The sequence below is a fragment of the Neodiprion pinetum genome, chromosome 6, assembly GCF_021155775.2.
Source record: "Neodiprion pinetum isolate iyNeoPine1 chromosome 6, iyNeoPine1.2, whole genome shotgun sequence".
In the NCBI taxonomy this organism is placed as follows: Eukaryota; Metazoa; Arthropoda; class Insecta; order Hymenoptera; family Diprionidae; genus Neodiprion; species Neodiprion pinetum.
This window is the reverse complement of record NC_060237.1, coordinates 26944593-26962427: the sequence shown is the minus strand read 5'-3', so window position 1 is coordinate 26962427 and position 17835 is coordinate 26944593. Positions and strand designations below refer to the sequence as shown.

Here is a 17835-nt window from a genome sequence, read left to right as displayed (position 1 = left end):
TACATTCCGCTGAATTCGGGGTAAAGTAATTTTTCGATCTATTTCCGCAATTGTGGTCAACAAAAATTCTAGCGATTAATAGAACTTCTGAAAAATTCAAAAAAAGAATGTGACAAATCGATCATGCTGTTGTACGAATTTTTGACAATATTGCGAAGGTGTAGTAACGATGAAAATGCAAAATCGGTGGCCAAAGTTTCGAACAAATTTAATTTCCCGGAGACCAGTGTCGATGTTTTGTAGAAGTGGTTGATTTCAAACATTTTAAATAACCGCAGACGAATTTTTGACACGAAGTAGTGCGAGAGGTGCTTGGATTTATTGCCGGAAGTAAAGGAAAGTGATATCGCCTTGATTAAGGCACTCTTCGTCCTTAATATTAGGCCAAGATGTACACCAATGATACCCAGCGCTGTTTCTACGCCGGTTACAACACTCTTCCACTTCCTGCCCAGCTGGGTTACTTCGTGCCTTTGAACGCGTTGTACTGCCTTGGCCCACCGGGACCCAGGGGACCACCCTCGACCTCGCAATCCCCCCAATCTTCGCCTCATACCCTTTGGTGAGTTTCAAAAACCTCGCGTCTAACGTGCTGGTGAAATAAAACCTGTTACCCTTTGGCTTGGGCGCGATTCTCTACAATCAATGTGCATAGTTGCCGGTGAGTTTAGGTCGATTCAAAGAAGTCGAAAATTTTACGTTTCGACCCTCCGTAGAAAACTACATAGACATTTTATTATCGTTAGAGCAACAACAAGATTACAAAGAAATATACATTCCATGTATATGATTTGGATTTTTAACGAATAATCACCGAGTTTGATGCCTCTTTTTTAATTTGGAACTCTTTCTCACGAAAGCTTCACCTCACATATAATGAGGTTAATTGTAATTAATTGTAAGTGCTGCCTATATCTATTGGTAAATGTATATTTCTTTGTAATCTAATTGGCGCCTTGATGATAATAAAAAATCTTTATAGTTTTCTGAGGAAGGTTGAAACGTAAAAATTCGGAATTCTTTGATTCGACCCAAACATACCGAGAACTGTATATGTATACCGAGATAAGGTCGAGAGAAAACATTCCTCACCTTCTACGATCAATCGCTACAGTCTTCAAAATCATTACTTTCAGTCATTTTACGTTGCGAATTTGCAAACAGTTGACTGTTCTTCTGACGAAATAAATAGGATAGAGAAAAAATGCTTGATTACATATTGTTATAAAACGATCGAAGGGCTGTAAAGCTAAGTCTTTTTGCATGTGTCACGTTTTGTTTTTCAACAAGGTAGTGTCGTATTGCATGCCCTGCAAAGCCTTAGGAGAAACACTTCTAAACCGCTCACCGACTCGCACGTAACTCAATTACGTCTGCATATACGCGAATTTATTATAACGCCCTGGAATTTACTGCACCATCGACGTTTGTTTCTCTTTACACCTTCTCATCATTTTAGCGGAAATTTTTTTTATTATCGTTACTATATGTATATTCTACTATAGGCGAATGTTAAAAATAACGATCGAAATATGAAGAAAATATTAAATTTATTATAATATTCATTGTTGGTATCTTCTATCGCTTGAACATTTTGTTAGGCTGTACGGAAATTATGAAAGACAACGGCTAATCTTGAATATCGTATCATAAAATAGTTTATATTTATAAACAGCAAGTCTATGCACTTGACTTTTTACCTAATTGCACTTGAAGAAAACTGCACTCATGGACACCCATGATATTACATAGAATAAGAAGCAATTGAATAGCATTCCAGCGTGATGTCGACAGGATTGAGAATCTCGTTCGTGTTCGTCGTAATCATTCCAATTCTCCGCGATCTGATTCTCGCCCAAAAAATCCAATATCACACGTTCACTCCCATACTAACGTCAAGATCAGGACGAGAAATCCTGCCACGTCCCCTCTCGAGTTTGCTCTGAATTTCCTCCAAGGACTTTCCCTTGGTCTCAGGAACGAACAGGATTGAAAATAAACTAGCGAGCGCCATGAAGCTGCCAAAAATCCAGAAGGTCGTACTCTCCCCGAGACGCGTCATCATCGTAGGAAAGAGTTTCGTGACGGCGAATACCAGGGCCCAGTTAACGCAGAGAGAAATACTGCTCGCCGCACCCTTTGTTTCAGGGGGGAAAAGCTCGCTGATCATCGTCCAAGGTATGGATCCGTAACCTACGGAGAACATGACGACGTAGAGGGTCAAGGAGACCAGTGGTATCCATCCGACGCCGGTTACGTCCCACCCGGAGCTTTTCATCTTGAAGTAGTACCCGAGGGCGCCAAGGCTGATCGCCATCATGGCCGCGGAGACAATGAGCAGCGGTCTTCGACCGACTCTGTCGATTATTAGCGCGACTAAAACGGACATGACGACCTCGACGATGCCGATCACAACCGTGGCTATAAACGGCTCGATCGAGCTACCAGCCATTTGGAATATCAGGACGGTGTAGGAGAGGACAGCATCGATGCCGGACAACTGCTGGAAGAACATCAGACCCAGACACGCCGTCATCGCCTTTCTTCCCGCCCGAGTTCCCACCAAATCCCTGATTCCACCCTCCTTCGACTGCCGGTGAAACTGGAGACAGGCCACTTCCGATTCAGTGTCGAAGTCGGGTCCTCGCAGTCTAAGCAGTGCCTCGTTGGCCTCGATCTTCCGTCCCTGGCGCAACAGCCACGTCGGTGACTCGGTCAGGAAGGGCGAAAGGACGAAGAAGAGGAGGATCAACAGGCCGCAGGAACCGGCGAACGCCCGGTAACTCAGGACCGCGCCAGCCGCGTAGGCGTAGAGGATGCCGCAGGCGATCAGGATCGCGAAGGACGACGATAGCGGACCCCTTACCGAGGTCTCGGCTATCTCGCCGACGTACATCAGCGACAACACGCAAATCGAACCGCAACCAATTCCGGCGAATAATCTACCCGTGTATATTCCCCATATGTCCTTAGCCAGTATGATCATCATCCAAGAGGCGAGGAACGGGATGCTGACGGTCAGTATTGACCTTCGACGACCTATGTAGTCCGCCAATTTACCAGCCGGAAGTGCACCAAGGAACGCACCCAACGCCGCCAACGACGTTATCCACGAACTCTGATCCTCGTTAACGACCACGAACGAATCCTTAGAGGTCAGATAAGGCAGCATTGGTGATGTCCAACCAAGGACGATGCCCAGTTGGAGTGCCGGCAGTCCAGCTATATGTTCGAAAATTCATTTCATCAGGTTATCTTTCTATCGAGGCCGGCATATAACCTTATATCGAATTGTTAGTTTGTTATCTTTTTTATATTTATCATCATAAACTGACCTACTCCCGTCGCGATGTACTGGTACAGTTTTCTACCTTCTTTCAGACTCGCTGATGGCGAATCTCGATTATGAGGTATGAGCAGTTGCTCAACCGTTTCGTCTACTCCGTTCATTTTTTCTTCCTTGATAACTTCGTCGCTTTGTTTGTACAACGACTTCGGGTCTTGGGTATTCTGGAAATTAGGCATATTTGAACAGTATTTCGCTCAGTCTGCAGAATTTGAATCGTTATTCTTCAATCCTTTGTCGGGCCATGCATTTCGTTTTTCTCTAAAGGATCATATTTACAGGTTGTCTCTTACGTATGTATGTACATGGGTCGTGTTAAAAAAATATCGTTGATCACTTTATCTCGTCGAATAAAAATATTTCAATGTTAATATCCAAGTAACCGGAAATTGAAATATTTGCATGGTATGGAATAACAGAGAAATTCAACGGAATCATAAATTTCATGATATCGTGTAAATGATGAGCAATGTCGACTATAGTTTTATACCGAAAATCCTGATTCAAAGTTTTATAGTAAATACTCGTAAAACGAACTGACAAGAAGATAAAACCACGACCTATTCATACCTTTTACCCAAAATGATTAGATTAGCGTACGTTTTACCAAGTTTTGTGATTGTGTTGTATGAACCACAACCTCATAAAACTTTCATCATATTTTAATCTAACTGAGACACTTATAGTGATCGTGTTCTATGAATAGCTTGTGAGTTGCGTAGTGCTAAGGTCACCCGGTCACGTGGTCACGCGTCCTGACATCTCGTTATGTACAGGTTCCTTTTTTTGACCCTCGATCGATAATCCCAAGGCCCAACGATATATTTGGACATTCAAGGTCCACCGGTTGACCTCAATGATGATAAGTAGGCACGCATTATACGATGCATCGAAAAATGAAAAAGTACCACGTCTGCAATGACTTCGGGAGGTGATGTTGAAGGGAAAAAGTGAAAGTGAAATTTCGCCTTTTTTAAGAAAACACTTCCTTTGAACAATCGCCACCGAACTGCACTTACGTTGAAATGGAAACATTGAGTTGTGATGATGATAGATAACAATCCCGATGAATTGAAATGTTGTGAATACTCGCGGTTCGGATTACTCCTTGAACTTTGTCTTTCGAAAATCAAAAAGACAGATAATCGGTAGGATTGATTGTCTTGACCCACTCTTCGGAGTCAATTCCACTGATACCGAATACGAGGATGATTTCTCTCTCCCCAATTTATACCTTTTGGTAAATTGTTCGTTATCGCTGCCGCACTGAAGGGGTAGTTAAACACGATCAACTCGCTGGGGCTCGTCGTAAGTTTGTTTGATGGTGCTAATTGTAAGTAAAAAGTGCAGGTGCAACTTGAACTCAAACGTGCCACTTTGGTAAACCGACAGTGATTTGATAGTGCTACATATAAGTGCAAAACAAAATTCTACACAAATGTGAAGCGGCATTGGTGTATACTCGGTACATACTATCAGCTCAATCGATGTTGTGGCGATGATCATTTCTTGGTCTTCGTTTCGACGTTGTGTCAACACGTGTTCTACCATTTCGTTGTTTGACTAACAACAAACTAAACCCTGAAACTCGCAGTGCAAGCAATCATCAACTTTCCTTTAACTTTTGCTCCTGCACTCCATGCAGGGAAAAAAGTCTCCCTCGTCTCTCTATCTTGCGTGTCAATGATCACTTGTCACCCAAAAAATCGCGTATTTAACGATCATTAAATTCGATCATCAACGAATCGACGAATGGTGGGATAATCTCGCGAGTTTAATTATACTTATAGAAAACTTTTCTTCCTCAGCGCAGAAGTCGAGTCCAGGAGGTGCAGCAGCGTTGTGGGATTCTCCGAGCCTCATCGGGGCCACTCAGTGTCTCCTGCACCCTCGTCGTCGCCGCCACCTCCACCGCCCCCGAATCAAAGGGCGTCCTACGCGCACCCCAACGTCATCTCCGCTGCGTCCGACCCCATCCTCGAGGTGCTTGACGAGCCCGTCGACGAACCGGTTAGTATACACTTTTCCTACCTTTGTCAAATTCCATCGGTACAAGTACCACGGTGATTGTCGTTACGTATGTGACTATGATCATGATCGATCATCGTCGAGACGTTACAATCTATTTGAAGACATTCATTTTTCTCATTCACGTTCGAGTGCAGATGCGTTTTGGACATTGCGGGGTCATGGGATTGGCTTTGAATTTCATTGGAAACATGCGGATTTTGGGAATGATTTCACGGATGTTGATGTGGTTGATGAATTGTTTTTTTTTTTTTTCTTTCAGTTATTTCAGGAACTGGAAAATAAAATGTTACTTGCCAATGTTGAAGGCTGGAGTAAAATTTCGAAAATGCAACTACAGATGGACGAAATTTTATACTCCTTGCTAGTTTCAAAGACTGTATTTTAATCACGAAATGCTTTTCATTCGTGTACGTGCAACTCGATACCCTCGTAGTAGTTTCTGGTTATTATTAACGGCACGTGTGTAACACGTACTACACGTATCCGAATGTGAAATAGCTTGAAAGCACAGCTTATCGACCGCGTAGTCGATACAGCTTTCCACCTACTTACCGAGTACCGAGTTCCTCCTTTCGTTCCCCGTTTCTGTACTTACCACTCACCGTTGCTCGAGCTTGGCTTACCACTATGGAGCAAGTGGAAATCTGCAACGGAGGTCGATGGTTGTATTCACCTAAAAGATGTCTCTGATAATCTTGCATCTGTATGCATAGATCTACCCCGACACAAGTTCATTCAAATCCTCCTTAATGGTCCAATCTGATATAGTTAAAGTATATCACAAAGGTCAGTTCGCTGTATGATCCACGGTTAACAAAGTCGGAAAGTGTGACGTTAGATTAGAATAAATAAAAAGAAATAAAAGGTCTGAGACCGAACACTGATTTAATGTTACAAAGTTATTTTTGTCTTTCATTCTTTAATCGGGGTGTGTCCGTGATTCTTCTATTAAACGCGTGCCCCAAATATCACCTCAAATCATTTTCTCCGTCAATTTATTGTACTAATAATGTACCGCATTATGCAAGACTGTTTGAAATACGTACGTAGAATAACATTTGTTTCTCAGAGAGGGGTATAAAAATGTTAAAAGCCACTCAAAATAATATGGTAGTTTCTTTCTTTCGCTTATTATTTCAAATCTCACATGCGTAACGAGTTACGATTTTCAATAAGGTACCGCATACTTTCCCGCTGTTAAGAACCGCTTGGTATTAACTTTAACTGTGGAGTCTGTGGTTAACGGAGTAAATACATAGGTCTAGTATGTATACATAGACGCAGACACGCGAGTAGGTATAAGAGACGAAGGGCTTCAACAACTATAATCCAATTCTCCAAGTTTCCCTGTACCGTCTATACGACGATTGTACGACGCGCGAATTTCACACAACAACTGTTTGTCTGTCATCGTTGTAGTTTTTGCATACATTGTTTTCCCCAAAAATCGTGACTAAAGAAATGAATTTTTTCAAATCAAATGTCGATAATACGAAGAATTGTAAAAGCAACTCGAAACACACAGAAACACGACAAGCAAGAAATTGTTATTACCGTACAATAATTTTATTAAAGTATCGCACGCACGTTAATCGTAGATCATGTACACCGAATAAGTTATGCATCGGCAATTCTTGAATCCACGCGTACGCGCTTCATGCAACGATGGAATTATGGGCGTATGAGGAAGTGGCGAAGCTCGATCGCTTCAGGATTAATCAATTACGTGTATACTAGATTTCTGCACATTGCATCGTTGCAGGTATGCGTACTTAAGACGGGATTATGGTGCTGCACTAGAAATAGTTGAACCAGCCTGTCGCGTCGGCGCCATTGAATTAGAATAAGGCATTAACGTGTGTAAATATATATACGTACACACGTATGTGTAAATAAATGTTCGGAACGAATGCAATAGTCGCCGTACGAAGAGACAGATAACAGCTATGGATCCGCCCCCGTTGGTTCATGTTCATACGTAGACCGTTCGTTCGCGCCCCATTCGATTATCGGTTGCAGGAATTTAGTCGGGAAGCCTCGACGAACGCGAACTGGTCATTTTTCTACACGCAGTTTACCTCTACGAGCTAAAGATGGCGGTTTGAAAAGAAGAGCAGCGTCTTCTTATCTTCCTATATATCGTTTTTTACTTTCTCAAATATTCTTGCTGCTGCTGTTGTTGTTGTCGTTGGTAACGGTTCAAATGCTAATTATGACATCTCGTCGTAAATTTATAACTTGAATCACGTTGTCACGCCGCGGAAAGAAAATCAAATTCGGTGTTAAAACTGTCGATAATATTAAAATAGTACGGACGATCGGAACGAGATGAAAATTTTTCGAAAAATCTTTCGAACTAGAAACAAACGCACTTCAAAGAAAAAATCAACCGCTCGTACTTCGAATAAACGACGATCAACCACCAGCAAGACTTACGGCGGTCCTCCCCATCTTCCGCGAGACGACTTCCTCTTGGGTGGAGGTGGAAGCACCAGGAGAAACCGGCGCAGGCACAGGGTAAATTAAATTTTAAATATAATCAATTGTAGAATATCGGATATTGAACTTGACGGTTGAGAATTGCTGTCAAGGTTTTTTATTACAACAAAGAACAAAGAGACCTGCAATCAAACAAATAATTTCCACTTCATTCTGAAATAGCATTAATCAGGGATCGGTGCTGAATTTACATTTCATTTTTCTTGTTTCGTAACTATTTATTCGGGAATGTAAATTTCCGTGTCGTGCTGTTTAATATTTTAATAATTGGAATGGGATGATCGCGTTTTACGGTTCGCTTCGTCACCGTCGGCTTCGAATACGCCCAAAAGCATTTACTGATAATTTACGCTAATCTGTTATTCTCGCGTTACGTTCGTTCGTTCGTTTACTCTGCGGCATGTGTCTTTCTGTATGTATATGAAGATATAGTTACGCGAGAGCTGTTACTTCGCATGTATCGTGTACGCCCATTGCATGTTCCAACAGAAGTGCGTTAGCGTTACTATTTTCCTGCTGATCTCTTACAGTCTCTTTCATTTTTGCTTAGGCTCTTAATATTATTATATTATACGTAGAGGTACCTGTCCTGCGGATAAAGAAAGAAGTTTGTCGAGCTAGTTTGAAAAATCATTATCCCGTTGCAAGTTATTGGGGCTCGTGCAGCTGACGAAGAAAATTCGGTAGTTTTCTCTACTTTTTTTTTTTTTTTAATGACATTAAACAATGATTCGCCGATTCACACGCGACGACTTAATCATTGGAAAAGAAAAAAATGGCGACAAAATTTTGTTTTTCTTATGTTTTTGTTTAAATACGGACGATTCTCACGATCCTAATCGAACCGAAGCATTCTTGAGACTTTTTTTACCGAACGTATTTAACGGCCCGTATATTCGTCACGCCGCAGGCATGCGTATAAGCCTTAGATCGGGAACCTGTTTTATTCAAGAGCAAAAATTCTCTGACATTTATACGTTCGATATTTATCTATAAGTTTAAATTGATGTTTGGTGATGAAGATTTGCCAAGTATCTAACGTGCAAAGAAAATTTTGACGCGAATATTATGTTTCTGGTTTTTGCAAAGCGACTCTTTCGCAACCCCGCACCATATGACACTTTAGTATAATTATTGTGTACAAGAATAAGCGAATAATATCACCGTACAAGAACGGATGTATAATTCTTCGAGTAATTGCAGCGTTTATTCTTTTGTTTAGCGCATTTGAAAAAAGTTGCAAATTGCATTTCCGCTCTCATAAACTCTACGACCAACTTCTTTCTTTAACCAACTGCCACACTTCACGCCCTTCGGTACTGCTTTGACTTAAAAAAAGAGCCGCGTTCCCACGAGAGGGTGTCGAGACAATGAATGTCCGGCCTTGACATTGCGCTCTCCTACTTTTCTCGATTATAGTTAAATGACGGAAGAAACTGACGTGCTCAAAGCGTGAAATTTTCCCTCAGACACACATTTACTTGAAGAAAATTAACTCTTGAAACGCACTTATTGCTCGAATCCCAAGGTAAAGATCAAAACGATCGAAAGTCAGGATAAGTTCATTCTGTCTCTCTGATTTTCAATCGTGAAAAACGAAAGTGACAATTTAGCGCCTCTTTATTCTTCAATTTCCACATTCCATTCTATCATCATTTAAAAAGTTAAAAAATGGGAAATACTTCTTGGGAAGAAGAATTAACCTCTCGCTTTTATGTTGCTCGTCACTTCCGTCTGCGCGTATTTCATTCATTGGTCTGCACCAGCAACAGAGCAGCCGCGGTACGTTCGCCCACAGCATATATATTATATGTATAAAGAAGAGAAACGTAGACTGACGTCGATCGCGTTGCTGCGGACTCGGTATTCTTCGTCGAAATCTCGTTATTATTCCTCGGTCATATCATCGTCCTTTCCTCCTTCTTTACACGAAGCTGAATCTTAAATCCTTCCACAGAGTCAGAAAATCCAGAGAAAGGGAGAGCGAACGATGAAATGACAATGACGTTGAAAACTGCTGGAGACCATGCATACCTGTTCGTACCTACCGAATGGATTGCAAATGTTATTACGCATTCAGGCGAATTCGATAAACGACACGATCTCCGGGACGTAAAATTCTTTACATTAATTTTTCGTCGTTTTCGTAAATTACCCCTGTCCCACCGTTTTCTTCACATCCGACACTAAGCGGAGGCGCAGAATAGTGAGGTAGAAATGCGTTTCTTGTCCTGAAAGAGGGAATCAGGATAGGAACAGTGGGGTGCATTGTACGCAACTCTTGCTAATCAGCGAGTTCCAACGCCCTCGTCTACTGCCTGTGCCCACTTGAAAGCACATACGTGCAGACCTTGAAGCGTTCTGCTTTCTTCTACCTTTACTTCTGGAACTACCTAAGAAGTAGACGGAACGGTCGAGGAGGCGAAGCAGAGGACGAAGAAGAGAACGACGAAGAAGAAGAGGAGGACGGGCTGGCGTAAGAGGCGCGTGCAAGTGTAGAATGGTGTTCACTCGAGTGCAGTCCAACTGCATTCCTTCACCTCCGCCCTCCTCTGCAGCATGCCATTACTCGTTCTCCACTCTATGGGCGAGTAAGACGAAGAAGAGGAAGATAAAGATGAAGAAGAAGAAGAGGAGGAGGAAGAAGAAGAAGAAGAAAGAGACGGAGAGAACGAACGCATATTTAGTCTCGTGCGCATGGGACATGTCCTCCGGGTTTGTACCCTGCACTCTCTTCGACCCCCGCCACGCGGTTTCTCTTATAAATATTGAACGACCTTAGCCCTAAGCCGTGTATAACTCTGTGTCACGGACCTCGAGGACGTTGTTGTCGGTATATAAGGAAAAGGTCGTTGCTTTCGGGATTCGGGACGAGAGTTGAAACACCTTTTATAATTCCGACGATACTCTCTTTCCTCGAGACTCTCGACCGACCCTTCCCAAGGTCATGTTACGACATTCGCGCCTGTCTTCCTCTACCTCCTCAACTTCGTATATCATCAATTTTCAACCCATTTGTGCCTCGCTTCGACTGCTGCCAAGATCTTTCTCGCTCTAATGCTTCCTTTGGTAGCTTCTTCACGACCACCCGGCCACGCCTCTCACATCAATTTCTCATCTTTTGCCCCAGTGTAACATTTTTTTCTTCGCGTACCGCGCTTAGTGTCTAACTCTCCCTCCCTCTCTCTCTCTCTCTATCTGTGAGCGATCACCCTTGGCATCCCACCGCAAATAGACCATCGTCAATTACATTTGAGAATTCCTATACGCTTGTTTTAAATTCTGCACAAATCAGTGGCTTGAGAACGCTGTCAGTGTTCTCCGACGGTAGCCGTTAATGTGCCATTCCGATGGTTAAGAATAAGAAAAAGAAGTGAGAAATCGATCGAATAGTACCAATCACCGCTACACTCTGCACCGCGAGCCCGGCCTTTCGTTGAGATCATACCTGCTAGTGGGGGTATAGGTATTATGGCAATGCAACGAAGGTAGCAATTACCTATCGTAAAATATTTGCGGGCAAAGCGGACAGCTAGCTGTGCAGCTGCGGTATTTGAACTGATCCGCTGCAGCGTTGCGCATTTTCTTGCATGATGTGCCATACGTAAGGTATACGTATACGGTGATTACACACACCCACACACACACACACACACAAACATATCATACTCGCTGATGTATGGCACCGCATCAATACTCTCTGCAGGGCAACGATAGGTACCATTGCCATCTGCACCACATGACCCATATTTCGTAGTTCGATATTTTTCAGTGTGTGTCGTGCGTTTGCAGTGTCGAATTGTTGTTACAAGTTCTTCGAAAAATATTAATTTTCCTACTTTTACGGGGAAATATTTCTAGTCTGAGTAATTGCACGGTAGAGTGAGCGTAAAATTGCGAACAAAAATGTTGAACTCTCAGGGATACGTAGACTATGCTCAAGCCTTGCATACACAGGTATATATGTACAGTATTGTACACGCAGGTACACGAGGCACGGTAATTGAAGAGATATGCGCTGTGTTCCGAACCGCGTTCCACCGCCTTTCCCCCTTTTATTTATCTGTATAATATATACAATATACATACTTCTTTATTCACCATCTGAAAATACTCTTGCAATGAGATTGCAACGTGCCCTGTGATTTTGAACACGTGTTGGTTCACACATGCGTTGTATTAACATCGGATCGACTTATGCTTATTTTATTATACTCTCATTGTTGGGCCGTCTATCTTGAAACGAGCAAGCCATCTTATCGTCCGCTGCAGAATAGACGGTGCCTGTATGTGTGTGAAAAATATATGGCTACTAGTGAACTACGCTGGTTCTGGAATTAAGTCACTTTTCAGTCGACCCTTCTCCTCGCGGACAGTCTATGCCACGACTCGTTGATTTTATTCCTGTTTTGTTCCGTTCGAAACTCGGCTTGATCCCTCGTCTTCGATAACGTTGAAATATATGTACATTTATACACACACCTATACTGTCGGGTGTAAAAAATGAAAATAAAACCAAGAAACACGCGTTGCCCGCTTCAGCTGCTGACTGGAGAAGTATAAGTAGTTGCATCGGTATAATCCGTGCAGGAATTACAGATTGGGAGTATTTCACGACGCTTCGGTCGCGCTATTATGTTATACGTCAGTCGTAAAATTTAAACAGCAGCAATTATCTGCAACTATGCATTGAAGAAAAGTGGAAGTAAAAAAAAAAAAAAATGCAACTCGGATGAATTGTCGCGCGATTTATCGTACAGGCGAATCAATACCTCTGCGTCATTCCTTCGGTTTGGTTTTATACGTTTTGACCTAAATTGTGTCGGGAATGGAGCTCGAGCGAATCAGAAAAACCGTAAAGATAACCGCAGCAGGAACGAAAGACAAGGGACGAATGGCGTATATCCTGTTCACTCGAATTGCCGAACTTTTTAAAATTTAAAGGGCTCCAAACCCGTCCGACCGGCCTCTCCGTTTCACTGAACCAGCATCAGGAGAGAAGTAAGCTACCCATATGCGGTCCATTTCCAGCCACACACTCACGCTTGAATTTAGTGGATACTGGATAAGGCGCAGGGTCGACGCGTCAGAAACGACCGTGTCTTCTTCATTAAGAGTGCTCGATTATTCACCTAATTTCAATTATTTCTTTTGGCTCGAAAATTATGGTACTCCGACGTTTATCGTCTCACCCGCTGATTCCTTGATGCACTTTCTTTTGCCCGAGATTGTAATTTACTAAATCTCGAAAGATTGGTAATCATTGTCAGGATGCAGTGATTAACCGTTCTTATTTATTTGCGTGCAGTACACTGCATTATGAGGCTCACATTTACGGGTAAAGAAACCAGACACCTCAAAAAGACCAGTGGAAGAGGAAATTTAGCGAGAGAGTAAAGCGGTTCTATGGTTTAATCTGAAAATGACTTTTGTTCCGCTACTGCCGCACTGCGTTGCCGTTAACCTCCATCTTCTGTCATTCAAGCATGACCGTCTTCTGCTTCCCTCAGGTGTCTTTTTTTGCTTTCTCTGTCTCTCTCTCTCTTTCTCTTTCTCTCTGTAAAACCTGTCGTGAAATACTTGTATAAATTTGGTTCTGGAGTGACTTCAAAATTTCACCAATTATATAGCGAAATTTGCACAAGCAGTCGTTGAAACGTTCTCTTCTCTTGTTGCCATTCATGTTTATCGCCTCAAATTTCACAAATGATATTTCACGAACCACCGGCAACTGCGTGGTAACTCTTTGAAGAGAAAAGGGCTCGTCGTGCGGGTGAACCTTTGCGCGCAACTTGGCCGGGTTAGGGCGGAGTCAAGGTAGAATAAATGTGCTACCTGTAGGACCTCAGGAGTCAGGCGGAAGCTGAACCTGCGCGAAGGGTCTTCATCTCCTACCTGACTTACGCGAAAAGTATATGTGTAAATAGATTTGTTTTCGAAAGAGAGAGAAAAAAATAAAAAAAATATTGTGATCACGCGGAATTTTCCACAACAACCTGCCAAGTAGACGCGTTATCGTGTCTGAACTTCTAAGCTTCGTACGAAATATGACTCGCCTTATTTTCACCAAGCGCGTACGACGAGTGCAGTCGATATAATTACTATGTGCTCGAACAACAAGAAGCGATGGAATCTCGGATCCGGCTAGCGGTGATTTGGAATTTTTGAAACTCGATCGTATCGTGTCGCAACTTTTGTGAAATACGAAACCGATGCACTAATTGTGTATACGACGTAAGTTCTACGGCACTTATAATACCGGCTACCGGCGGTGTTTCGTGCTATTTAAACTATAGTCAGACTGTTGAAAAATTTCACCTTAAGCCGGATAATAAAAGCGAAGGAGCTGAGGGTGGTATATTATTAACCCGTGTAAGGTACAAACTCGTACCGTAAAGAAAGTACAGCGTTTTAACGTCGCGTGGACGAGAGGAACTCTATTTCGTGGATGTGTGAAAATCGTTACGTATATCCCACACGGCATAATACACAGGCAGTAATGAACGCTGAGTGGATCAGAGGTATACGTGAATGGTAATTGTCTGTACCCTAACGGACGGAGAGTAGTAAAATTGGGCATGTGTAATACTGTAACCATAAAGGCGTGTAATTTCGTGGAGTGCGTAACGCGTAAACCACAAATCAGAGAGAGGGAAGAGACCGGGACCAGGAAGAGTAAACCATACAGAGGACCTCCTTTCTCCCGCTCTGCAGAGCGTGTAGTATTTCCCGAGAGTGACCGTGAATTCAGAAACAAATCTACGACCGGTTCGGTTCGTCGTACTTTGGTGTATACCTATACGTAGGTAGGTACCTACGGTTCTCCTCGTCCTCCTCTGAATCCTCCTCCTTCTCTCGTAGTAAAACTCGAAATACGATCTCCCCCGACCGTTGATCGGCAACCGTTCTGTGCCGGCCTCTACCTGGAGGCTCGTGAAGTGGAAAGACCTCGTGCCAGGCCCTCGGTGGCCTCAGTAAACCGGTGTCGGCCTCCAGCCTCTCAACTAGCATCAAACCTTCTACTCCGGAGTGCATGGACGGTTCCTCTGGCTGGCGGCAGCGTTGCCAGGTCTTACGAGAAGGATCGGTCCGGATATATTCCTCGATTTTATCGTATTCGTTCGGGATTAGACCGATTTTTCAACAACAACGACCCACGGCTGGAGTCGTCTCTTCGATACTCGGGTTTCGATAGCGCGTTGGATCTGAAAAGACAATCGAGTCAATTGCTAGTTTGCATCATGTTAATAAGCACACCCGGTTACTCGTGTGTTGCAAGTTTGTTTGTATAGTGCTGTTGAAAGGTGCAGTGATAAAGTTTTCGCGCATTTATCATCGGCTGCGAAGGCAGGGAGGGAAAAGCTCTTGTTTCGGTTAGACATTTCCTTGTTGTTGTTGTTGTTGTTGTTTGGCACGCGTTCATTCCAATGGTCAAACGTCGCAATCTCCTGTCACTGTTACGCTCTATAAATCCACCTACCGAGTGAACGTACGCAGTGAAGCAGTTGCGATAATTGCAGTAAAGAAGATTGAAGATTTAACCTGGTGTAAAAACGAACAGGGATAGTAAAAAACGTGAAAACGGCTGTTGAATCCTATCACCAAAGCCAGGTACCTGCTCACTTACGCGAGCGAAAAGGTGGATACAAGAGGTACAGGTGTTGGTCGTTGCCTAGACTTACTACCTGTATTGGAAACTACTACAGGTGATTTTGTCGGGAGAGAAATATCATGGATGCTGTGTAGTAGACTCGTGGCGTGACTTACGCACTAAACCGCGTAACGCGCCAGTGGAATTCACGGCATGTTTTATTATCATCATTGGCGTGTAGAAAGGTGAGGCGTGGATTCGACGATATTCACGTTGATGGGAATTTCAGTTTTTCCCGAAGAATCTGTAGATAGACGTAACGGACTGACGAGAAGAATGGTGAAATATTGGAGTTAGAGTTGTGTGGTTGGAGCATGCAACTAGTTTTACGTCGGTTTTAACGAGAGAGTGAGAAACGCTGAACGTCGTTCAGTTTCTGCCAACGACCGGAGTCAGGAGTAAATTTAACGATTTCGTCCTTGTCGAGTAGCCGTACATTGAAATACAGCCAATTTCTCAATCGTCGAGCTCGATGAGCTCTCAATTTTCATAACCAAGGGGCGTTTAGGAGGTCGTAAAATTGAATAGCTCAGCGTGGTTCTTCACCGTGAGACGTGACGTGCAGCATTTTCGCCATGCCCTGTCGCGTTTGACAAACTTTCAGGATACACGTATCCGGGGATTATTTATCCAGATTAAACGGATGCAGTGAAGTGCTCCGGAGTTGATTGAGCTTCGACCGTAGCTAGTGAAATTGAAAAAGTATTACTTGATCACGTCGGGTGACGATATCCTCGTTGATATGGAACGGAATGACGGCAATAGCGGTGCTGGTGGTATTGAAAGGAACACCGGCAATCCATCGTTGAATTCAACGAGTCACTCGTCGCCACATCACAACAATACGACGAATTCTGGAATCCTCGACAGTCTAAATCAGGTACGCAAATTTCCACATACCCACAATAATTGGGAGCGGAGATACGTATTCGAAGTTTCACCCAAAGGATGGATACCCCTTCTTTCCGTAACACGATACTCGTATGCGTGCCAAAGACGAGTTTCTAAGGATTCGAGATAACGACACGACCACCTCGAAATCCTCGCGTGTTGTAGATAAGCCTTTATTTCGTTCCCCTTGGTATGTAGACATTGTTAATCGTTACGAACGCGATGCTTCAACACACGGACGATTCGGAGACCCGTCAGCATGCTCGCATTTTATCAATGTGCGTCAATTTCCACGCATATGTGATCCTCCCTACGTACATACACGTATATACGTATATATATATATATATGTATATGGAGTTTCCTGCGACGAGCGAGGACCTTACTTGCGAGAAGGAACCTGTGCAACGCAGAACCGACCCCAGGCTGCAGGATGCAGGCCGAATTCCACCGGTCTGAGTCACGAGTGGCGTCGTCTGTCGGTCCTTACGTCCCTCGGTTGGTTCTTTCGTCGGTGGAAAGGTCTTCGCCGTCTGCTATTTGTCTGCGTGCAGTGTCACCTTGCTAACAAATTTTTGAATTTTAACCTAACCGGTATTTCGGTGAAACCCTGAATCCAATTAACGCGGCTATTTTTTCTCTCTTCTCTTCCAAACTCGTTTTATCAATATTCTTTTCTATGAAACATCCGCCGAAGCTGTTAATTCAAATTACCCGTGTATATGTGTATACATATATAAATTTTTTATTCATTTCGATAGTCGGAGATTTCGCTTACAACGATATAAATCCCACGCTGTTAATGACTCATACACATACTTATGCGTACTTATATACCTGCACCATTGGCGATACTTTATTCATGCCGCGCAGTTTTGCGCTGCTGCAATGTTAGTGCCGTTGCTGCTTGTGCTGCAGGTATACGGCAAACAAGTCAATTAATGCGCGAAGGACGATGTGGGTGCCGATGCTTGTTCGTATACATATGTATAATATATAGGTATTCATCACCACACCGGTACGTTAACGAATCTTTTATAGTCGCGCTGATATATCCTCGAGTGATATTCCGGCTGAGGGTATATAATATGCATATGACTGTAAATCATTCGGATATTTCGACCTCTTAAAATAAAACACTATCATAAAAGGAGAGTTTTTCATTAGGTGTAATCTACTCGAACCGACAAAAGTGAACCCCTTATACCCTTTTCTATATACTCGCACGTATTGTATACACGGTAATTAATTTGGTTCCTGAGATGAAATGAGAAACGGAGATGAAATCGTAAATCCGAGAACCCGCGGTTCTTCTTCGTCATTAGCCGAACGAGAAGAGAAGAGAAGGGAAGGGAAGGTGATTCAATTTTACGGGCAAGATGGTAAAGTCTCCCAGGAACACTAGGGTTGTAAAGAC

At 43.1% G+C, this 17835-nt stretch overlaps 2 protein-coding genes across 10 annotated transcripts in view; one reads left to right on the top strand and one right to left on the bottom strand.

Moving 5' to 3' along the window:
* Positions 1 to 17835, top strand: part of pyd (zonula occludens-like protein polychaetoid) — a 74512-nt gene that overhangs the window by 15672 nt on the left and 41005 nt on the right. For 6 of the 9 annotated variants that reach the window (XM_046632372.2, XM_046632375.2, XM_046632382.2 and 3 more), the window contains exon 3: positions 5155 to 5356. In XM_046632372.2, coding sequence (XP_046488328.1) covers positions 5155 to 5356 — 202 coding nt within the window. Of the gene's footprint in view, positions 1 to 63; positions 563 to 5154; positions 5357 to 7461; positions 7895 to 14871; positions 16408 to 17835 lie in introns of those variants that run through there. The other 3 variants (XM_046632373.2, XM_046632378.2, XM_046632379.2) reach the window with 3 other exon arrangements.
* On the bottom strand, positions 1610 to 5194 carry LOC138191166 (facilitated trehalose transporter Tret1-like). Its single transcript, XM_069137275.1, has 3 exons — positions 4820 to 5194; positions 3336 to 3510; positions 1610 to 3222 (listed from the first exon to the last, which is right to left on the bottom strand). The coding sequence occupies exons 1-3, from the start codon at positions 4895 to 4897 to the stop codon at positions 1871 to 1873; spliced, it is 1605 nt and encodes a 534-aa protein (XP_068993376.1). The 5' UTR covers positions 4898 to 5194; the 3' UTR covers positions 1610 to 1870.